The 24,828-nt window shown below is 43.5% G+C and overlaps 1 protein-coding gene across 1 annotated transcript in view; it reads right to left on the bottom strand.

Annotated features, from left to right (window-relative positions):
• Positions 1 to 24,828, bottom strand: part of faf1 (Fas (TNFRSF6) associated factor 1) — a 552,776-nt gene that overhangs the window by 395,393 nt on the left and 132,555 nt on the right. Inside the window, exon 7 of the mRNA XM_068037154.1 lies at positions 11,817 to 11,922. Coding sequence (XP_067893255.1) covers positions 11,817 to 11,922 — 106 coding nt within the window. The remainder of the gene's footprint in view (positions 1 to 11,816; positions 11,923 to 24,828) is intronic.

The raw sequence follows: 24,828 nt of genomic DNA, 5'->3' as shown, positions 1-24,828 counted from the left end.
GGTGGATTGGTTCAACAGTAGCCTTCAAAAGGGAATTGGATAAAAATACTGCCTGAGCAGAGAAAAGACAATCTGCTATGGGAGCCTGGTATGAGACATCCAGACTATATGACCAACCCAACCAAGCTGAAGGGGGATAATCATAGCCTCGATGCTTGTGGTGCCTGCTTGTGAGAGGACACTGACGTTGGCGCGCCTGTCCTCCCACTTGACATGTAGGATCTTCCACAGGTAACGTTAATGAAATGACTCCAGTGCTTTGTGATGCCTCCTCTGCGTTGTCCATGTCTCAGCCCTGTACTGTAAGGTAAGGATCACGACTGCATAGTAGACCATGAGCTTGGTTTCAGTTTTGATGTCATGATCATGGATGATTTTAAATTACATATAGAGATTGGACGAATCAGATTGGCAATGATGAGTTCATAGTGTGTTTTCGGGATAGTTTCTTGGAGCAGCATGTTCTAGAACCAGTATAGAGCTGGCTATACTAAATCTAGTAATGTGCAATGAGATGGGATTAATTAATGGCCTCAGTGAAGGTGCCCCTAGGTAGCCGTGATCATACGATCGAATTTCACATTCAGTTTGAGGGAGAGAAGGGCAAATATAAGACTTGTGTTTTAAACATAAATAATGGCAATTATGAGGACATGAAGGCAGAACTGGTTGAAGTAAACTGGCAAATTAGATTAAGGAATAGGTCAGTAGAAATGCAGTGGCAGACATTTAAGGAGATATTTCAGAATACTCAGAAAGGATACATTCCAGTGAGAAAGAAAGACTCTAAGGGAAGGACACTCCATTTGTGGCTAACAAAGGAAGTTAAAAATAGTATCAAATTGAAAGAAAAAGCAGATAATTCCATAAAGATGAGTGGCAGGTCAAAAGATTGGGCAGAAAATAAACAGCAAAAAATGACAAAAAGGTGAATAAGGAGGGAGAAATTAGAGTATGAGAGTAGGCCAGCTAGAAATATAAAAACATATAGTAAGAGTTTCTACAGGTATTTAAAAATGAAAAGAGTAAAGTGAGCGTTGGTCCTCCAGGGAGTGAGTCTGGGGAATTAAATAATGGAAAATAAGTAGATGAATTGAGCAGATATTTTGCATCTGTCTTCATTGTAGGAGATACAAATCACATCCCAGAAGTAATTGTGAATCAAGAGTTGAAAGGGAGAGAACTTAAAAACAATTACCATCACCAAGGAAAGGGTACTGAAAAAAATTATTAAAACTAAAAGCCGACAAGTCCCCAGGTCCTGATGGACTTCATCCTAGGGTCTTAAAAAAAATGGCTGCTGAGATGGTAGATGCATTGGTTTTAATTTTCCCAAATTCCCTAGATTCTGGAAAAGTACCATTAGATTGAAAAATAGCAAATGTGACTCCTCTATTCAAGAAAGGAGGGTGACAGACAGCAGTAAACTACAGGCCAGTTAGCTGAACATCTGTCTTAGACAAAATGCTGGGATCTACTAGTAAGGATGTTATAGCTAGGCACTTAGAAAATCTCTATGAAATCAGGCAGAGTCAATATGATTTCATGACAGGGAAATCATGTTTGATTAATTTTTTGAAGTTCTTTGAGGAAGTAACAAACAATGTGGATAAAGGGGAACCTGTGGATGTGCTATACTTAGATTTCCAAAAGGCATTTGACAAGATGCCACATCAGAAGTTACGAAGCAAAATAAGAGCCCATGGCGTGGAGGTAACATATTAGCATGGATTGAGGATTTGTTAGCTAACAGGAAACAGAGAATGCATAAATGGGTCATTTTCGGGTTGGCAAGATGCGATAAGTGAAGTGCCGTAGGTATCAGTGCTGGGACCTGTTACGACCATGGCGGGAGCAACGCACTGTCAATTCAGTCCTGTCACTCCACAGGTTGCAGCATATTATTTAAAAGTTTTCCACCCAACCGGAAAACAACCAAATTAAATACTCTAACAACCCCCGGAATAAAATAGACCAAACCAGATATCTTTAGACAACAAATTAACTATTTATTAAAAAGTAAATCTTAAGCACTTGAGATAAACTTATGTCTAAAGAGCTTTTAACTTCTTATTTTAACCTAACTCCCCCATTCACAGGCATGCACTCAAAAATAACAGTAGTGAACCGGTTTTAAAAGGGGTGTTTTTAAAAATTAGCTGTCTCTTAAGAATAAAGTAAGTCTTTATGGATTACGGTCCTGGTGGATGAGGTATTCTAATGCGGAAATAGTCAAAGGCCACTCGAAGTCTTCAAGTGGATTTGATGCAGTAGTCGATTCTTAATAGGCATGCAACTCTTCGGCTGCAATAGGCATCAACAGTTCCTTCAACAATACAAACAGTTTCTTGGAAAAAGGAGGCTTATCTTGTTTAGGGAATTAACTTGGCCCACAGCTCCTTGCAGAATTTTTGCTAAGGGAAAATAGACAGCTTTCTTCTCTTCAGTAGTACGCCTAAATGGAGAGTTGCTCAAAACTAACTGGTTCATACTGGTTTTTGCCAGTTTTAGAGTCAAATCAAAACATCATACCATGTGACCTCTCTCCTGCTGTCACCTAGGTAACAAAGATGCAGCTGCTGGCACACTGTGCTTTAGAAATTCCAGAGCTTTCCCTCCCTTAAAGGTGCACTATTTTTAAAGGCACACACTGTTTTTAATCGGAGGAGAAAAACAATTACAAGTACGTGACACCTCCGCCCTTGGTGAAATGAAACGCCATTCCCAAAATGCGTTTCATTGCAATGCAAAAATGAAATAGAAACTGGTAAAAACTAACATTTTCTGCATTCACACACCATTCATCCAATTGATAATTAACAGAATTTTCTTTGTACGATCGCCATCCATATAACGTCACATGGTTAAATTTGTGACAAAGCATCGGCAATAACATTGTTTTTCCCCCGAAATATGTACAAATTTTAAATAAGGCTGTAACAAACTCCATCTAAATATTCTAGCATTTTGTTTTTTACATTTTTCCACAAATGTTGATGGGTTATGGTCAGTGTATATTAATATTTCTTTATAGGCTTGGTGGACATATACTTTGAAATGTTTGACAGCCAGCAAAAGTCCAAATGTTTCTTTTTCCAGTGGAATACTTCTTTTAATGGCAATTTAATTTTCTTGAAAAGTACCCTACTGGCTTCTCTATGCCCAATTGTCATTCTGCAATAGGACTGCACCAACCCCCAAGACACTAGCATCGATCACTATTTTAAAAGGGTTTGCAAAATTTGGAGCAGCCAACACTGGTTCATTAGTTAAGATTGCCTTTAGCTTTTCAAAAGCTGCCTGGCATTCATCTGACCATACTACCCTTTTTTGTAGCAAATCGGTTAATGAAGCAGCCACAGTACTAAAATTCCGTACAAATTTCCTGTAAAAACCACACATCCCTAAAAACCTCATTATTTCCCGTTTAGATTTAGGGATAGGGAACTCTACCAAGGCTTGTACCTTTGCCGTTTTTGGCAATACCTGTCCTTGCCCCACTATGTGTCCGACGTAATTTTCCAAATTAACTTTTTTCCAGATTTATCACCAAGTCCACGGCTTCTAACTTTTAAAGCAGAATTCTTAGCTGGTTTAAGTGTTCTTGCCAAGTGTTACTGTATATTAGTTCATCATCAAGATACACTGCACAGTTGAGAACACTGATTCATTAATCTTTGAAAAGTGGCTGGGGCACTTTTTAGCCCGAATGGCATTACCCAGCACTGATAAAGGCAGTCAGGTGATACAAAAGCTGATATCTCTTTGGCTTGAGGAGTCAAATGAACTAGCCAGTATCCCTTAAACAAGTCAATCTTGGTAAGAAACCTAGCACTGCCCACTCTGTCGATACAGTTTTCTAAACGCAGAATTGGGTAGGAGTCTGCCTTCGTTACCTCATTGATTTTTCCGTAGTCTATACAAAACCGGGTTGACCCGTCAGGTTTAGGTACGAGAACTATTGATGAGCTCCAGCTATTCTGACTAGGTTTGATCAAATTGTTTTCCAGCATGTACTGGATCTCTGCTTTTACTTGGGCCTGTTTGTCTGGACTCAAGCAGTAAGGATGTTGTTTTAAAGGAACGGTTCCCCCTATATACACACTATGTGTGGCTAAAGTTGTATATCCCAGTTTATCCCTACAAACTCTGAAATGCTGTGAAAAGCCTGGTTAGGTCTTCACATTGTTTTGCCTCCAAGTGCAAAAGCATGTTATCCAATTTTCTTAGCCATTCTGTATTCCTTAATCTGATAGTTGGAGGTTCAATCTGAGAATTTTCTAGACCTCCTTCTGCCTCATCCTCACTATCCTTTTCCTTCTCAACAGTTCCAATTATCTGACATACCTGGACTAGCTTATCCTTCTCCCCACGATGATATTGCTTTGACATATTGATGTGACACAACCGGTTCTTCTTCCGGCGATCAGGGGCGTCAATCAAGTAATGGACCTTACCCACTCTTTTGATCACTCTATATGGGCCACTGAACCGTGCCTTTAATGGCTCTCCCTGTAACGGTAACACCACCAATACTTCATCCGCTGGTTGAAAATTGCAGATGTTTGCATTCATGTCTGCCCATTTTTCATTTTGGCTTGGAATGCTTTAATGTGTTCCTAAGCCCTACAAAACTGCTTTACGTCCTTTCTAAGGCCTGGCCAGTAATAATGTTGGTTTATACGTGATTTGGTCTTCCGAATTCCTCTATGTCCTGCAAAAGGAATGTCATGTGCTAACCTTAACAATCCCTGGCGATATTTAGGTGGTACCACTATCTGTTCAATAACTGCCCAGTCTTCGATTGCAGGTCTATGAGGCTGTCTCCAATTTCTCCTCAAAACCCCATTTGCATATAATAGCCTTCTGGAACTCCTTTCACCTCAGCTTCTGTCAGAGCCGTCTGTGCCATTCGGTATATCTCCAGATCAGCTTGCTGTGCTGCAATTATAGAAGATACGTAAAACATCTTATTTGGTTTATCTAAATCCCCAAATAAAATTTCAGATACTCGGCTATCCGTTTGTGGTGCCACTTTTACCTCCGACAATGGATTCTGTTCAGCCATTGCTCAGGTAACCACACACGCAGGAAATATTCCTGGAACTTGTTCCTGTAATTGCTCCATTTCCGAACTTCACTTGGTTCCTCTAAATATAGGAGAAACTGACACTTTTGATCCGGCCAAATCATTTTCTATGAGATTAATTCCCTCTACTGGCTAACTGCGGACAACTCCTACAGTTACCATCCCAGATATAAAGTCACTCACTAGGCATACTTTTTATAAAGGTATGGGTATATACTCCCTAATTCCAATAACTAAAACTTCAGTGTTCAAGTCGCTCCCTGGTGGAAACGTTATATCATTTCCCAGCAAGAGAGTTTGGGTTGCTCCTGTATCCTTAAGTATAATGATAGGTTTTCCTGCCTCACTTGCAGGATATGGAGTTACTTTCCCCTTTAACAAGAATGCATTATAATTTTTGGGTATCTTATTCTTAACCTCTACACTCACTTTATTTTTTGTATCTGGTTTTACAGCTGCCATTAAAGCTATAGACTGGTCTGCTATACTCTCAGAGTCTTTTCCTCTACATTAGCTTTGCGTATTCCAACAAGTCCTATGGTTTACCTCGCTATTTCCAGCATTCTGAATGAAGGTGACCTGTTTGGTAGCAATGATAAATACTTCGGCTTGCAAACCTCACTTCTACCCTCAGCACTTTCCTTTCTGGCCTGAGGTGATGATCCTGGGGCGTTCCCAGCTGTTCCTTCTTGTCCCCGGCTACTGGTCTTCCTTTTACTCTCCCACTTTCTATCGTTCTCGAGTTTATGGGGGTGACTAACAAAAGGTTTTGGCTTATTCACAACCTCAAAATCATCAGCAATTTCCGCTGCTTGCCTAGCTTTCAAAACTTTCAGGTTATCTACACGAGTTCTCATTGCTGAAGGAATGGAATTTTTAAATTCCTCCAGGAGAATCAACTCTCTAAGATTTTCATATGTAGTTTCCATCTTTAATGTCCGTATCCAATGGTCAAAATTAATTTGCTTCACCCTCTCAAATTTTACATATGTCTGCCCAGCCAATCTCCGTACATTCCGAAACTTCAGACGGTAAGCTTCAAGGGCTAACTCATACACAGTGAGAATACCCTTTTTTGCCATCTCAATCAGCAGAAGCCTCTTCAGGAAGCATGGCATAAACTTCATGAGCTCTACCTACCAACCTGTTTTGCATAAGCAGTGTTCAGCTTTCCTTCGGCCATTTCATCTGTTTGGCTATTTTTTTCAAAAGATATGAAAAATGCCTCTACATCCCTTTCATCAAAATTAGGAAGAGCTTGTACAAATTTAAATAGCTTTTTGCTGAGCCCTGGGCTGAATTTAGATTCTTCCCGACACAAATTTTCCCTGGAGTCAAGACCACCCCTGTCTTAGCTCCATCTCTTTTAGCCTAAATTCCCTCACTTCTCTTTCACTTTCTCTCTGAAGTTCAAGTTTTCTTATTGCTATTGCCTTTTCTTTTTCCCTTTCCTCTTTTTCCAATTCAGGTTTTCTCATTTCTTGTTCATGCTCAAATTTTTTCATTTCTAACTAAATTTTGACGAATGCCACTGCATCACTCTGACTTACGACGTTCTTGTTCCTAGTCATCATCCAAATCCAGTTGTTGGGCTATTAGGTCAACTATCACTGCTTTTTTGGCACCTGATTTCAATTCTAACCCCAATTTTGCCACCAATTCTTTTAGTTTCTTCGTTAAAGTTATCAAGTCACTGAGGGAAACATTCTTCTTTCCCAGAAACTCTGCTGCAACTGTTAATGTCATTCCGATGGTATAGACTGTACTTTATTACACAAGAAATGTGGTCCCTTTTATTTTTTCGTAATTGGCGTTAGATTTGGAATTTCCAATTAATATGATGCCAGACGCAAGATCCCAATTTTTGTTATCCCAGAGATGAGCAATTAATACAATTCCAAACGCAAGCCTCCCCAATTAATTTGATTCTGATTCCAGATGAGCCACCCAATTAATATGTTACGACCGTGGCGGGAGCAATGCACTGTCAATTCAGTCCTGTCACTCCACAGGTTGCAGCATATTATTTAAAAGTTTTCTACCCAACCGGAAAACAGCCAAAATTAAACACTCTAGTAACCCCCGGAATAAAACAGATCAAACCAGGTATCTTTAAACAACAAATTAACTATTAAAAACTAAAGCTTAAACACTTGAGATAAACCTATGTCTAAAGAGCTTTTAACGTATTTTAACCTAACGCACCCATTCACACATACACACTCAAAAATAACAGTAGTTAATCAGTTTTAAAAGGGGTGTTTTTAAAAATTAGCTGTCTCAAGAATAAATAAAATAAGTAAGTCTTTGTGAATTGCGTTCCTGGTGGATGAGGTATTCTAATGAGGAAATAGTCATAGGCCACTCGAAGTCTTCACGTGGATTTGATGCAGTAGTCGATTCTTAATCTTCGGCTGCAGCAGACATCAACAGTTCCTTCAGCAATACAAACGGTTTCTTGGAAAAAGGCAGCTTTTCTTGTTTAGGCAATTAACTTGGCCCTGTAGAACTTTTTGCTGAGAGAAAATAGACAGCTTTCTTCTCTTCAGTAGCACGCCTCGATGGAGAGTCTCTCAAAACTAACTAGTTCATACTGGTTTTTGCCAGTTTTACACAGTCAAATCAAATCATACCATGTGACACCTCTGCTGCTGTCGCCTAGGTAACAAAAATGCAGCTGCTGGCATACTGTGCCTCAGAAATTCCAGAACTTTCTCTCCCTTAAAAGTGCACTGTTTTTAAACAGTGTGCCTTAAAGGCGCACACAGTTTTTAATTCCAGGAGAAAAATAATTACAGGTCCGTTACAACCTGAACTATTTACAATTTATATCAGTGACTCAGATGAAGGGACCAAATATATGGTAGCTAAATTTGCTGATGACACAAAGATTGGTAGAAAAATAAGTTGTGAGGTGGACATAAGGAATCTGCAAGGGATATAGATAAGTTAAGTGAGTGGGCAAAAATTTGGCAAATGGAGTATAATGTGGGAAAATGTGAACTTATCCACTCTGGCAGGAATAGTAAAGCAGCATATTATTTAAATAGAGAGAGATTGCAGAACTCGGAGGTACAGAGGGATCTGGGTGTCCTGGTATATGAATCACAAAAGGTTGGTATACAGATACAGCAAGCAATTTGGAAGGCAAATAGAATGTGCTGTTAATTGCAAGGGGAATGAAATATAAAAGTAGGGATATTTTGCTACAGTTGTATAGGTATTGGTGAGGAACATCTGGAGTACTGAGCAGAGTTTTGGTCTCCTTATTTAAGAAAGGATATAAATGTGTTAGAGGCAGTTCAGAGAAGGTTCACTCGACTGATACCTGGGATTGGGGGGGTGGGCAGGGGGTAACTTATGAAGAAAGGTTGGACAGGTTGGGTCTATATCCATTGGAGTTTAGGAGAATGAGAAGCTTTCTTATTGAAACATACAAGATCCTGAGCGGACTTGACAGGGTAGATGCTGAAAGGATGTTTCCCCTGTGGAAAAGAGTAGAACTAGGGGACACCGTTTAAAAAATAAGGGGTCACCCATTTAAGACAGAGATGAGGAGAATTTTTTTCTCTGGGGGTTGAGTGTCTTTGGAACTCTCTGCCCCAGAGAGCGATGGAGGCAGAGTCATTGAATATTTTTAAGGCAGAGGTAGATAAATTCTTGACTAACAAGTGATTCAAAGGGTATCAGGGGTAGGTGGAAAGTGGAGTTGTGGCCACAATCAGATCAGCTATGATATTAAACGGGCGGAGCAGGCTCGAAGGGGACGAATAGCCTACTGCTGCTTCTAATTCATATATTCATATGATCTTCAAACACTCGCTTCCTCACGTGGCCAAAGGCTGCACCAGCAGATTTCAGGCGATGCTGGATTTCTTTGTGATTGTCAGCCTTCTGTAAAGGGTAACTTCCAACATACTGGAAGTGTTCCACATTTTCCAGGCACCATCACGAATCCTAATCAATGGAGCTGGTGGGGCTTGTGCATTTGGAGCTTGCTGATGGAGGACTTGGGTCTTCTGAATGTTGTGCAAGTCCCATCTTCTCATATGCTTCAGTAAATAAGTCAACAATTCTTTGAAGATCTGTTTCCGACACAGCACATACTGCAGTATCATCAGCATATTGGAGCTCAATGACTGAAGTCAGGGTGATCTTAGTTTTTGATTGGAGTTGTCAGAGATTAAACAGTTTACCGACCATTCGATAAATAAGCTGCACTCCAGCAGGGAGTTTGTCTCTAGTCAGACAGAGCATGGCTGCTAGAAAGATCAAAAAAAAAAAGAGTTGGAGCAGTGACACAACCTTGTTTAACTCCTGTATTAACTGATCCGTTGCTAAGGATCATTGCTTGCATATCACGAAGCAGACGAAGGATGGTGACGAATTTTGGAGGACATCCATACTTCAACAGAATCTTCCAGAGTCCTACGCTTTTACTGAATGCAAGAATAGGACACAATGTGTGGCAGCATTCACTAAATATTTCATGACATTTTATGCGCGTGCTAAGCAAACAGTTTTCCAGTTACTAGTTAAGCTAGGTTCAAAATCTGCGCGTGGTGGATACCTAATGATGAAAAATGTTTACAGAATGTGACCTTGTTAACCCGTTGCCTTGCTAGATTATATGAAACTGGTTGAATGGCTGAAGTATCAAATTTGTGGATTGTGGTTTGGAAATTACCTGCTTGGTAGAAAACAGCCCCCAAAAAGGAAATTTAAACTCTTAAGTTCATTCTATATAGGAGTGAAAAACAAGCTTACAATTCTGCAATGTTGCTAAGGCAAGCACTTGCATTAATTAAAAATACAGACCATTACAACTTATAGAATGACTGAAATTTACAGTGGCGAGAGAAGTAAATCAGCATCCGTACCAACTCTCAAACAGCTATTCACTTACTTTCATTCCCATGTCCTTTTCCCCATACTCTTTTTTTTCTTTGTTTTTCAAATATTTATCCATTTCCTTCCAAAAGCTATTATGGATTCTACTTCCTTCTTCTTTGGCCTCCTTGTCTCGAGAGACAATGAGTAAGCGCCTGGAGGTGGTCAGTGGTGTGTGGAGCAGCGCCTACTTCCACCACCGGGCATTCAATATCCCAACAATCCTCTGCATGAAAAAGCATTCCCCTAACTTCTGTCTTCATTCTTTCGGTGAGGATCTTAAACTTAACCTCTCACTAGATCAGTTTCTGCAAAACAAGGTGATCACAGCATATAGAAGACAAGAGTAAAGTTCTGAAAAATAATGCATGCATCTGGGGCTTGTTTGATCATCTATGTGGGTGAAGAATGTAATTTTTAAACTGAGGACTCCTGGGTTACACGTCCCTGTTTTTTTAAAACTTGCCTCTCCCAGAAGATGGAGCAAAGGGATGGTTGGTACATGGAATCAGCTGAAGGGCATATGGGTACATATGGGCCCAATCTCCTTTAACCATTCTGGGTGTATGAACATCAGCTATCTGGGGTACCTTGCTAGAAGTGCACACATGTGGACACTGGGTGAGAACAAGATCCGGCTTGGCTGCAAGTTTACTGACAGTCACTGTCAAGGCTCACCGATGAATAATATCTGCTGAGTGAGGTGCCGGTACATGCCCAGTATCCTTAGAACCATAGTGCAGCAAGAGATCAAACCGTGCAGCAAGAGGCCAATGCCTTCAAAGAGGAGAAACTGAGTCAAGAAAACAGGTCTGTGAAATTGTCAGAAGAGAGATTTCTCCTTTAGTCAAAAGACAAATGAAGCAATACATCTACCAGATTAAAGTTTCTATGCAAAGGTTAATGAAGCAGCATGAAAACCCCCAAATTCAGGAACCCACCTTCAAATTTTACTACAGTGACCAACCTTTTAAAAGAATTGCGTAAAATAAATTAAAATTCAAGTTGTCCAAGAGTCCATGTGAGGCCAGTTATTGATATAACAAAATGCGTTCGCCATCTCCATTTAAATCACCACTGTTATTAAATAGTAATTGAATCAGCAGTCTTTTTGCAATAAGTGATAAAAAGCAATTTATATTTCAGAAAGATAAAGGAATGGTAGACCTTACTGGAGCCAACAGTTATCAACCCAAGCAAAAGAATCTGTAGCTGAGTGTAATATTTGTGCTAATTCAATTTTAAATGGGCTGTCTTTCTGCAGTACTCAAAATGGGCAGAAGAATTACTGAAACGATCATGGCTGTCACAACTTATCTTTGCAGCATTTTAGTACTAATGCTCATGTACGAAAGCTTCTAGAGACTATGAGCAATAAGAATGGATCAAACCCAATACAGAGAGACTCTTCAAAAACTCTATTAAAAACAAAACACAGAATTGTAGACTCAGTCAAGCCTCACCTTGGATGATGCACAACAAAAGCACTGTTAGTGGTACCAGCTTAGGCGTTATTAGCTGTTTATACTTCTGGACCGCCATCCTTGGTGAATCTAACAAGTTTACTTTGAGGCTGGCGACTGTGCAAGACCCACCCATCTGGGACTCGTTCTACCACACCACTAAAAGCAGTTATAAGCAGTCACAATAATTGGATAACTTCCTGTTCTTCTAGCAAAATAATACAGCCCCTTTAAAGTTCTTACTGCAGCTTTAAAATAAGCAAACAAGAAATCAGAAGTTGGAGTGGTAATTAGCAAAAGATTAGAACCTCTTTAGCAGAGCTTCGATTAGTGATAATGAGCTATCTGCACCTCCCAACTCCACTGTAACTCACCTCTTGCACAGTTCTGGTGCCCGGAAAGTTCAGGCTATAATCCCGTTGGGCTTCTCTATGTGTAATGATCAGCATGAAGTTTTGATTTAATGACTCCTGTAGGACACTGAAAGAGAGGAGATAAAAACAGAATCAGGGAAGAACATGTTCAAGCTTGCTCTCAGCCTGACTATATGAAGCCCCAAGAGTACTTTGACTACCAGATGGGCAAGTCTTAACAAATTCAGTTATAGTCTGTTCATAAGGCATAAGGGTGTGCTGTGAGTGACCAGAAGGGATGTAACTAGTTAGTTAATTTCCTCTTTACTTTTAAGAGCAATTATTCACATGATATATCACATGGAAAAAACGCAGTACAGCGAGTTAAACACTCAAGTTAAAACGGATTTGCAAAACCATTCAAGAATTTCACACTTTACATCAGCTACATTGTAAAATTATGCTGAATAAATCATTCCTTTGTCATCAAAAGACGTTGATAAAAATATGTTAAATATTGTTCCATTTCAGATTATAACCGATCACAATAAACATTTCCAATCATGTTTTGCTACACTGCCCGGGGAACTCAGCTACCAATACACAGGGTAGCTGTGTATTGATTGGTTGATTTTATTAAAAATAACAGTACTGATTAACAAATGAGATAAAGGATGAGGGGTTATATAACTCCTTTGGCATTTTACATAGTAAATGTAATCCTGATTGGAGGTGTCTTCCAACTGATGGGTGTTTGATTTTTATTGGTCTCTTATGAAAAGTACACATTATTTCTTCCCATGCTTTTCATTTCCATATCAAAGACATCCTAAAATCTAAAAAGGTGGAATGGTTCACCAAGAAAGCTACTCCTTGCCAGCTATCAGAAATTGCAAAAATCAGAAAGATGGAAGTTCTGGAATCAGCATTTCCACACAGAACAGAGAAAACACCTGGCTTTTCACAGTTGCGCAGCTGAAATCACAAACTCAAATAGTGGGGGGGGGGGGGGGGGAACTTGAATCTGCTTCATGTTATTCTATGCCATTTTGTCTAAATGCTCCAATGTACCACCACTGCTTCTCTCAATTTTAAAGCATTTGTTCTCCAAATTATTTTATTAATACCAGTCTCATTAATGAACAGAAATATAATGCTGATTAAAAGCATTACTGCTAAAATTTCAACTAAACCAAGTCCTTTCTATGTAATTTTTTTTATACTATGGAATTTGGAAATTTATTTTTATTTAGAATTTTAGTTCTATGCTTCTGATTTAGCATATTTATGTATTTACTCCTGTGAATTAGGAATGAATGATTTAGCATTTATATAGCACTTTACAAACAATGACTTTTGAAACTGTCATTCATGTTATGTTCTTTTTTAATTCATTCATGGGATATGGGCATCACTGGCCAGGCCAGCATTTATTGCCCATCCCTAATTGCCCTCGAGAAGGTGGTGGTGAGCTGCCTTCTTGAACCGCTGCAGTCCATTTGGGGTAGGTATACCCACAGTGCTGTTAGGAAGGGAGTTCCAGGATTTTGACCCAGCGACAGTGAAGGAACGGCGATATAGTTCCAACTCAGGATGCTGTGTGACCTGGAGGGGAACTTGAAGGTGGTGGTGTTCCCATGTATTTGCTGCCCTTGTCCTTCTAGTTGGTAGAGGGTTTGGAAGGTGCTGTCTAAGGAGCCTTGGTGCATTGCTGCAGTGCATCTTGTAGATGGTACACACTGCTGCCAAAGTGCGTCGGTGGTGGAGGGAGTGAATGTTTGTAGATAGGGTGCCAATCAAGCGGGCTGCTTTGTCCTGGATGGTGTCGAGTTTCTTGAGTGTTGTTGGAGCTGCACCCATCCAGGCAAGTGGAGAGTATTCCATCGCACTCCTGACTTGTGCCTTGTAGATGGTGGACAGGCTTTGGGGAGTCAGGAGGTGAGTTACTCGCTGGAAGATTCCTAGCCTCTGACCTGCTCTTGTAGCCACAGTATTTATATGGCTACTCCAGTTCAGTTTCTGGTCAATGGTAGCCCCTAGGATGTTGATAGTAGGGGATTCAGCAATGGTAATGCCGTTTAATGTCAAGGGGAGATGGTTAGATTCTCTCTTGTTGGAAATGGTCATTGCCCGGCACTTGTGTGGCACGAATGTTACTTGCCACTTATCAGCCCAAGCCTGGATATTGTCCAGGTCTTGCTGCATTTCGACACAGACTGCTTCAGTATTTGAGGAGTCACGAATGGTGCTGAACGTTGTGCAATCAGTGAATATCCCCACTTCTGACCTTATGATTGAAGGAAGGTCATTGATGAAGCAGCTGAAGATGGTTGGGCCTAGGACACTACCCTGAGGAACTCCTGCATTGATGTCCTGGAGCTCAGATGATTGACCTCCAACAACCACAACCATCTTCCTTTGCGCTAGGTATGCCTCCAGCCAGCGGAGGGTTTTCCCCCTTATTCCCATTGACCTCAGTTTTGCTAGGGCTCCTTGATGCCATACTCGGTCAAAGGTTGCCTTGATGTCAAGGGCAGTCACTCTCACCTCACCTAGAGTTCAGCTCTTTGGTCCATGTTTGAACCAAGGCTGTAATGAGGTCAGGAGCTGAGTGGCCCTGGCGGAACCCAAGCTGAGCGTCACTGAGCAGGTTATTGCTAAGCAAGTGCCGCTTGATGGCACTGTTGATGACACCTTCCATCACTTTACTGGATGATTGAGAGTAGGCTGATGAGACGGTAATTGGCCAGGTTGGACTTGTCCTGCTTTTTGTGTACAGGACATACCTGGGCAATTTTCCACATTGCAGGGTAGATGCCAGTGTTGTAGCTGTACTGGAACAGCTTGGCTAGGGGCGCGGCAAGTTCTGCAGCACAGGTCTTCAGTACCATTGCCGGAATATTGTCAGGGCCCATAGCTTTTGCAATATCCAGTGCCTTCAGTCGTTCCTTGATATCACGCGGAGTGTATCGAATTGGCTGAAGTCTCGCATCTGTGCTGCTGGGGACTTCAGGAGGAGGCCGAGATGGATCATCAACTTGGCACTTCTGGCTGAAGATTGCTGCAAATGCTTCAGCCTTATCTTTCGCACTGATGTGCTGGGCTCCCCCATCATTGAGGATGGGGATATTTGTGGAGCCACCTCCTCCAGTTAGTTGTTGAATTGTCCTCCACCACCATTCACGGCTGGATGTGGCAGGACTGCAGAGCTTAGATCTGATCCGTTGGTTATGGGATCGCTTAGCTCTGTCTATGGCATGCTGTTTACGCAGTTAGGCACGCAGATAGTCCTGTGTTGTAGCTTCATCAGGTTGACACCTCATTTTGCGGTATGCCTGGTGCTGCTCCTGGCATGCCCTCCTGCACTCTTCGTTGAACCAGGGTTGGTCTCCTGGCTTGATGGTAATGGTAGAGTGGGGGATATGCTGGGCCAGGAGATAACAGATTGTGGTTGAGTACAATTCTGCTGCTGATGGCCCACAGCGCCTCATGGATGCCCAGGTTTGCATTGCTAGATCTGTTCGAAATCTATCCCATTTAGCACGGTGATAGTGCCATACAACACACGATGGACGGTATCCTCAATGTGAAAGCAGGACTTAGTCTCCACAAGGACTGTACGGTGGTCACTCCTACCTATACAGTCATGGACAGAAGCATCTGCGGCAGGCAGATTGGCGAGGACGAGATCAAGTATGTTTTTCCCTCGTGTTGGTTCCCCCACCACCTGCCGCAGACCCAGTCCAGCAGCTATGTCCTTTCGGACTCGGCCAGCTCGGTCAGTAGTGGTGCTACCGAGCCACTCTTGCTGATGGACATTGAAGTCCCCCACCCAGAGTACATTTTGTGCCCTTGCCACCCTCAGTGCTTCCTCCAAGTGGTGTTTAACATGGAGGAGTACTGAATCATCAACTGACGGAAGGCGGTAGGTGGTAATCAGTAGGAGGTTACCTTGCCCATGTTTGACCTGATGCCATGAGACTTCATGGGGTCCGGAGACTATGTTGAGGACTCCCAGGACAACTCCCTCCCTACTGTATACCACTGTGCCACCACCTCTGCTGGGTCTGTCCTGCCAGTGGGACAGGACATCCCCGGGGATGGTGATGGCAGTGTCTGGGACATTGTCTGTAAGGTATGATTCCGTGAGTATGACTATGTCAGGCTGTTGCTTGACTAGTGTGGGACAGCTCTCCCAACTTTGGCACAAGCCCCCAGATGTTATTAAAGAGGATTTTGCAGGGTCGACAGGGCTGGGTTTGCCATTGTCGTTTCCGCTGCCGAGATCGATGCTGGGTGGTCCGTCCGGTTTCATTCCTTTTTATTGACTTCGTAGTGGTTAGGTACAACTGAGTGGCTTGCTAGGCCATTTCAGAGAGCATGTCAGAGTTAACCACATTGCTGTGGGTCTGGAGTCACATCTAGGTCAGACCAGGTAAGGACAGCAGATTTCCTTCCCTGAAGGACATTAGTGAACCAGATGGGTTTTTACAACAATCGACAAGGGTTTCATGGCCATCATTACATTAGCTTTTAATTCCAGATTTATTAATTAAATTCAAATTCCACCTTCTGCTGTGGTGGGATTCGAATCCATGTCCCCAGAGAAATACCCTAGGTCTCTGGGTTACCACTCCAGTGATAATACCACTACGGCACCGCCTACCCTAATGTAAATAAATGCAGCAGTCAAACTGCACAGGGGCCGGCCGATCCCACAAGCAACAAATAAATCAATGAGCACATGATCTGTTTTTGGTAGTCTTCAGAATGTGTTTATGGAATGTTGTCTTGGGCAACTGAAGAATTCCCACTCTGCTTTGAATAATGTCATGGGATCTTTCATTTCCACTCGAGAAAGATGGGCACCTTAGTTTAATATAAAAGCAAAATACTGCGGATGCTGGAAATCTGAAATAAAAACAAGAAATGCTGGAAATACTCAGCAGGTCTGGCAGCATCTGTGGAGAGAGAAGCAGAGTTAATGTTTGGGTCAGTGACCCTTCTTCGGAACTGGCGTTGAGCCTCTGCAAGGTAGAGGTCAGTACGCCAAACAACAGCACCACCCTTGGACAGTTTGAGGGCTCTCCGCTTCTTCCTTGAACAGAGGCCCAACCAGTCCCCATCCACCACCACCCTCCTCTGTCTGGCTGAACTTGTTCTCACATTGAACAACTTCTCCTTCTACTCCACTCACTTCCTTCAAGTAAAAGGTGTTGCAAGGGTACCCGCATAGGTCCTAATTATGCCTGTCTTTTTGTGGGATATGTCGAGCATTCTTTGTTCCAGTCCTACTCAGGCCCCCTTCCCCAACTCTTTTTCCGGTACATTGATGACTGTATCGGTGCCGTTTCCTGCTCCCGCCCCGAACTCGAAAACTTTATCAACTTTGCTTCCAATTTCCACCCTTCTCTCACCTTTACAAGGTCCATCTCTGACACTTCCCTTCCCTGACTTCTCTGTCTCCATCTCTGGGGATAGGTTGTCTACTTATATCCATTATCAGCCCACCGACTCCCACAGCTACCTCGACTACACTTCTTCACACCCTACCTCCTGTAAGGACTCCATTCCATTCTCCCAGTTTCTCCGTCTCTGACGCATCTGCTCTGATGATGCTACCTTCCACGACAGCGCTTCTGATGTCTTCCTTTTTCCTCAACCGAGGACTCCCCCCACCCACTGTTGTTGACAGGGCCCTCAACCGTGTCCGGCCCATTTCCCGCACCTCTACCCCACCCCTTCCCCTCCCTCCCAGAACTGTGACAGGGTTCCCGTTGTCCTCACTTTCCACCCCATCAGCCTCCATATCCAAAGGATCATCCTCCGCCATTTCCGCCACCTCCAGCGTGATGCCACTACCAAATGCATCTTCCCCTACCTTCCCATCAGCATTCCGAAGGGATCATTCCCTCCGCGACACCCTGGTCCACTCCTCCATTACCCCCACCACCTCATCCCCGTCCCATGGCACCTTCCCCTGCAATCGCAGGAGGTGAATACCTGCCCATTTACCTCCTCTCTCCTCACTATCCCAGGCCCCAAATACTCCTTTCAGGTGAAGCAGCGATTTACTTGTACTTCTTTCAATGTAGTATACTATATTCGCTGCTCACAATGTGGTCTCCTCTACATTGGGGAGACCAAACGCAGACTGGGTGACCGCTTTGCGGAACACCTCCGCTCAGTCTGCAAGCAGGACCCTGAGCTTCCGGTTGCTTGCCATTTCAATACTCCCCCATGCTCTCATCTCTCTCCTGGGCTTGCTGCAGTGTTCCAGTGAAAATCAACGCAAGCTCGAGGAACAGCATCTCATTTTCCGATTAGGCACATTACAGCCTGCCAGACTGAACATTGAGTTCAATAATTTCAGAGCATGACGGGCTCCCCATTATACTTTTATTTTTAGTTATATTTTTCTTTTTTTTTTACTTTTTTTGGATGTTTATTTAATTTCATCTCAGTTTGTTTACCCACTGTTTTTTTTCATGTTTGTACTTGCTGCTGTTCAATCTTCAGTCCGTTAACACCCTATCTGTACTTTTCTTCTTTTGGGCCTCCTTATCTCGAGAGACAATGGATACGCGCCTGGAGGTGGTCAGTGGTTTGTGAAGCAGCGCCTGGAGTGGCTATAAAGGCCAATTCTGGAGTGACAGGCTCTTCCACAGGTGCTGCAGAGAAATTTGTTTGTTGGGGCTGTTGCACAGTTGGCTCTCCCCTTGCGCCTCTGTCTTTTTTCCTGCCAACTACTAAGTCTCTTCGACTCGCCACAATTTAGCCCTGTCTTTATGGCTGCCCGCCAGCTCTGGCGAATGCTGGCAACTGACTCCCACGACTTGTGATCAATGTCACACGATTTCATGTCGCGTTTGCAGACGTCTTTATAACGGAGACATGGACGGCCGGTGGGTCTGATACCAGTGGCGAGCTCGCTGTACAATGTGTCTTTGGGGATCCTGCCATCTTCCATGCGGCTCACATGGCCAAGCCATCTCAAGCGCCGCTGACTCAGTAGTGTGTATAAGCTGGGGGTGTTGGCCGCTTCAAGGACTTCTGTGTTGGAGATATAGTCCTGCCACCTGATGCCAAGTATTCTCCGAAGGTAGCGAAGATGGAATGAATTGAGACGTCGCTCTTGGCTGGCATACGTTGTCCAGGCCTCGCTGCCGTAGAGCAAGGTACTGAGGACACAGGCCTGATACACTCGGACTTTTGTGTTCCGTGTCAGTGCGCCATTTTCCCACACTCTCTTGGCCAGTCTGGACATAGCAGTGGAAGCCTTACCCATGCGCTTGTTGATTTCTGCATCTAGAGACAGGTTACTGGTGATAGTTGAGCCTAGGTAGGTGAACTCTTGAACCACTTCCAGAGCGTGGTCGCCAATATTGATGGATGGAGCATTTCTGACATCCTGCCCCATGATGTTAGTTTTCTTGAGGCTGATGGTTAGGCCAAATTCATTGCAGGCAGACGCAAACCTGTCGATGAGACTCTGCAGGCATTCTTCAGTGTGAGATGTTAAAGCAGCATCGTCAGCAAAGAGGAGTTCTCTGATGAGGACTTTCCGTACTTTGGACTTCGCTCTTAGACGGGCAAGGTTGAACAACCTGCCCCCTGATCTTGTGTGGAGGAAAATTCCTTCTTCAGAGGATTTGAACGCATGTGAAAGCAGCAGGGAGAAGAAAATCCCAAAAAGTGTGGGTGCGAGAACACAGCCCTGTTTCACACCACTCAGGATAGGAAAGGGCTCTGATGAGGAGCCACCATGTTGAATTGTGCCTTTCATATTGTCATGGAATGAGGTGATGATACTTAGTAGCTTTGGTGGACATCCGATCTTTTCTAGTAGTCTGAAGAGACCACGTCTGCTGACGAGGTCAAAGGCTTTGGTGAGATCAATGAAAGCAATGTAGAGGGGCATCTGTTGTTCACGGCATTTCTCCTGTATCTGACGAAGGGAGAACAGCATGTCAATAGTCGATCTCTCTGCACGAAAGCCACACTGTGCCTCAGGGTAGACGCGCTCGGCCAGCTTCTGGAGCCTGTTCAGAGCGACTCGAGCAAAGACTTTCCCCACTATGCTGAGCAGGGAGATTCCACGGTAGTTGTTGCAGTCACCGCGGTCACCTTTGTTTTTATAGAGGGTGATGATGTTGGCATCGCGCATGTCCTGGGGTACTGCTCCCTCGTCTCAGCACAGGCATAGCAGTTCATGTAGTGCTGAGAGTATAGCAGGCTTGGCACTCTTGATTATTTCAGGGGTAATGCTGTCCTTCCCAGGGGCTTTTCCGCTGGCTAGGGAATCAATGGCATCACTGAGTTCCGATTTGGTTGGCTGTATGTCCAGCTCATCCATGACTGGTAGAGGCTGGGCTGCATTGAGGGCAGTCTCAGTGACAACATTCTCCCTGGAGTACAGTTCTAAGTAGTGCTCAACCCAGCGGTCCATCTGTTTGCGTTGGTCAGTGATTATGTCCCCCGATTTAGATTTGAGGGGGGTGATCTTCTTGATGGTTGGCCCAAGAGCTCTCTTCATGCCATCATACATTCCTCTGATGTTTCCGGTGTCTGAGGCCAGCTGAATATGACTGCATAGGTGTTGCCAGTAGTCGTTTGCGCAACGCCTAGCTGTTCTTTGTGCAGTACTTCTGGCTGCTTTAAGTGCTGCGGATGTTAAATCGCTGGGGGCTTTCTTGTAGTTCAAAAGTGCAATGCGCTTAGCGGCTATGACAGGTTCCAGCTCTTCATTATGAGATTGAAACCAGTCTGCATTTCTCTTCGCACTTTTGCCGTAGGTGGTCAAAGCTGACTCATAGATGGCGTCTCTGATGTGGGCCCACTTGGTCTCAGCATCCCCTGTGGGAGTGTTTTGAAGGGCTGTTACAAGTGAATTTAGAAATTTTTGTAACAGCTGTGGGTGAGAAATTCTGCTCGTGTTGATGCGCGGGTGGCCCTTCTGCTTGGAATGATGCAACTTCTTTGGTCTGAGTCTAACCTTGCTGCACACCAGGGAGTGGTCGGTGTCGCAGTCCGCACTGTGGAAGCTGCGTGTGATTTGAACACTGTTTAAGGCGGCTCGCCTTGTGACAATGAGGTCTAGCTGGTGCCAACGACGTGATCTTGGGTGCCTCCATGAAACCTGGTGACAGGGTTTAGTGTGAAAGAACGAGTTGGTGATGCAGAGGTTATGATAGGTACACAACTCAAGCAGTCTCTGCCCGTTCTCATTCATCCTTCCAACGCCATAGCGCCCAAGGCAGGAGGGCCATGAGTCATGGTCGGCCCCAACCCTGGCATTAAAGTCCCCCAGCAGGAATAGGTGTTCGGTGTTGGGGATGCTGCTAATGATGTTATGGAGTTGTTCATAGAACTGGTCTTTAGCTTCAGGTGCGGAGCAGAGTGTTGGAGCATAGATGCTGAGTAGGTGTACTGGACCAGAGGTGGTGAGCAGTCGGATGGACAGTATGCGTTCCGAGCCATTTGAGGGAGGCTCTATCATGCTGAGCAAGGAGTTTCTGATGGCGAAGCCCACTCCATGCTGTCTTGGTTCTTCAGGATCCCTGCCCTGCCAGAAGAAGGTGTAGTCTTGCTCTGCTAGAGAGCCACTCGCGGGGAGGCGAGTCTCCTGAAGTGCTGCAATGTCCACACTGAATCTACTGAGCTCGTTGTTAATGATGGCGGTCTTCCGAGAATCGTTGATTTGTGTAAGGTCTTCCGACAGGCCAGGACACATAGTTCTGACGTTCCAGCTTGCAAAGCGAAGGGCTGGTACCTTCTTTCCTTTTTTCATGTTGTTTGGTGCGGTGTATCAGTCCACCTTTCGGGCAATGACCCTGAGCTCCAAGCACCCATTGAAGCAGGCAGACTGTGGCGGGACCGAACCTTATTGACCGGGGGCTGCCCGGTTTGAGGCGGGCGGTAGCTGTCCAGTGAGGTGCAATGACCTCTCCCACCGACAAAGGCAACCCGTGGCGCCCAGTTTCTACGCCAATTTATCTGGACTTATAACCCGTAACTGCTGCCTTCCGTGTTGTTTTAGTCGCTGTGAGGCAACTATGGAGTGACCTCTCCATGGCGCATGCCTGGGCAAATTTATGGAGGTTGAGAGTTGCCCAGTCGTCAAAACCCCCCTCTCGGCCTTTCTGGTGGGGTCCAAAGGAGTGCAGGACACGACGTTTGGCACCAGTATGGCTGCAGGAACTGCCGGAAACATGCCAAAGGTGACACATGACCGCCTACGGGGTTCCGCTCCGGATTTTCTGTTAGGGTTTACTCCCTTAGCCTTGGTCTCTCCCGAGACGCCCACAAGGCAGTGGGGTTGTTGGGGCCCCTACACAGGTGTAGGATGGTGCCGGTGGGAGGAGGGGATGCAAGGGGGAGGGGTAGAGGGAGGGGGTGGGGGGGGGGTGCAGGGGAAGGGGGTGCGGGGTGAAGATGGTGCGAGGGGGGGGCGGGCTGGGACGGGGTTGTGAGGGGGTGAGCTGAGAGGGTGGAGCAGGGAAGGGGACGGGGGTGGGGGGGGTGGAAGGGGGGGTGGAATCTGGTGCAGGTAATAAGCCATTTCCTCAGTGCCCACCATCGACGTCCGGAAAGCTCATCCACGTCCTTCGGGAGGTGAAGCATCATTTGGCAGACTTAGAGGTGATTACATTTGCTAAGGGTTTTTTTTTTTTATCTGTACTAATGCTTTGTCTTTCAACACACTATTAACATATTGTTTGCCTTTGCTCCATGACCTTCTGGTCAGCTATTCTGTGGCCTTGTCCAATCTACACCTTCTCCTTTGTTATCTCTTGCCTCATCCCCCACTTTACTTGCTTATAACCTTTGACATTTTTAATATTTGCCAGTTTCGAAGAAGGGTCACTGACCCGAAACGTTAACTCTACTTCTCTCTCCACAGATACTGCCAGACCTGCTGAGTATTTCCAGCATTTCTTGTTTTTACCTTAGTTTAATATTTCATCCAAAAATGGTACTTTTAACATTGCAGCATTCCCTGAATGCTGCACTGAAATACAGTACTCTCCCTCCCCAAAAGGAATTCAAAACCCTGAAATCTCGACATCAAAACTGTTAGTCATGAAAAAAAACAAAATAAAATATTTCGTATAACTTTGAAGAAGTTGTCTGCGAAATACGAAGGTACTTGTGTAATAAAAAAAAGGGAGTAGATGCTGTGGGGTTGACACTGGAACACCCAACCATTTCCCATCCCGAGCTTCACTGAGCTGAGAAAGAAAATTGTATAGCGGTAGTCCAGCCTAGGTGTCAGATATGCCTCTTAGGGGATCAACCAAAACAGTGAAAGTCTGGGAGTAGATTGCCTAGAAATCACTCTCAGCAGTGAAAGTCCTAGTACACTGAAGAATGGGCATAGCTTACCTTGAAAATAAAACTGCCAATGAAGAAAATGGACAACATTTTGCATCTTATTCATCATTAATCTCAGCTATTTCAATGTATTCAAAAACAAGATATGCCTTTATGTATTACAAATTTGGTTTCTTAAACAGGTGAAATATAAGAATGATCGAAAACCAACAGCACCACATTGAAAATATTCGAACACTTTATGAAAAACATGCAACATTTTAAATTAAAACCTCTTTCACATTGGTGTAACGCTTAGTTTTGTCTCTTTTCCTCACCACCCTGTTTCTTGTATACACACTTCACATTATTTTGATACAGACAATCCTAAGAGAGCAAATAATTTTAATATGCATTTATTAAAATACTATTCAGATTCACTTTGATTTTAGTCACACAAAGTACACATGAAGCAGGTGTTTTCTGAGAAAAGCAAATTTGATACGTCTTTGATGGTTCCAACAATTAATAAGTTATGGCACACAGTAAAGACATTCTTTTACTATGAGTACAATACTAGCTTAAGCTAACAGAATCCAAGTTTACTGTAATTACTGCATATTTACATAAAGTAAAAAATATTAAATCACTGTGAGCAAGTAATGTTTGATGTGGCTTGTACAGCTATATTTGGCAGATTGATGTTTAAAGGACAGACAACACGTGACAGACTGAAAATCCAGCAAATACGCTTTTGCTGAGGCTTTAGTGTTTATTTTGTATTTTAAATTTGGAGATTTTCATATGCCATCGCATGCATTTCCAAACTACAAATTACAGTTCTGACAATCGAAATTCTAAAGCAAGCTCAGCTCTGTATTATGGCATTCCCCAAGGTCTGATCACATTAATGATAAAATAATGATCCGAGCTACAAAATGCATCTTACATAATTAATGCTCTGTTACAAATGTTAATGAATGCCAAGTTATCTGAAGGTCTGTTACAATCTTATACCTTCTTTCAACATTAGTTTTTCTTGAAGCAAGTGTCATCCTTTTCCCATGCTAAAATGCACCCAAAGAAATGCTCTCTTTTCCAAAATCTTCCTAACCATTTTGGGCACAATTAATTGCTTTCTTACTATCATACGTTAATTAGAGAACAGATTACAAACCTTAATAAATTCCTCTCTTCATTAACTACAGCATTTAAATAACTGAAGTAATGAAGAGTGCTTCCAGTTGTTTTGATGAAAATGCTTATGCTAAGTTCCACTAAATTATACTACCATTCTCCTTCCTATGCATACCACATTGCAGCCACTTATAATAAATGTACTGATCACCGCATACCCAACTTGTGCGATTTACGCCATGTTCATTTTAATCTGACAACCAGCTCCCGCTCCTTTACTCAACACTCTCCTTCTGATGTGTCCTGGAAACCTCTCCAACATAGCACTCTTGGACAAAGGCCAGCAGTGCTTCAAGATTTCAGGCTTACAATTAAGTCCAAGCTTCCACTCTCCAGCTCGCCAACTCATTGCTCTTCTCCCCTGCCCTGTTTCCCCAGTGCCATCTTGACTTAGTGCAGTTTGCCAGCTAAAAACACCGCCCTCAGTTTATGAAAAGTTTATCTGTCCAGGTTGTCTAATTATTCATAGTGTACCACAATGAGTGGACTCCATTCATCAAATTTGCTGGTCTTGAAAACGTAG

This window comes from Heterodontus francisci, chromosome 8 (genome assembly GCF_036365525.1).
Source record: "Heterodontus francisci isolate sHetFra1 chromosome 8, sHetFra1.hap1, whole genome shotgun sequence".
NCBI classification, from domain to species: Eukaryota; Metazoa; Chordata; class Chondrichthyes; order Heterodontiformes; family Heterodontidae; genus Heterodontus; species Heterodontus francisci.
Note: the sequence above shows the minus strand (reverse complement) of the source record. Positions and strands in the feature narration are given on the sequence as shown.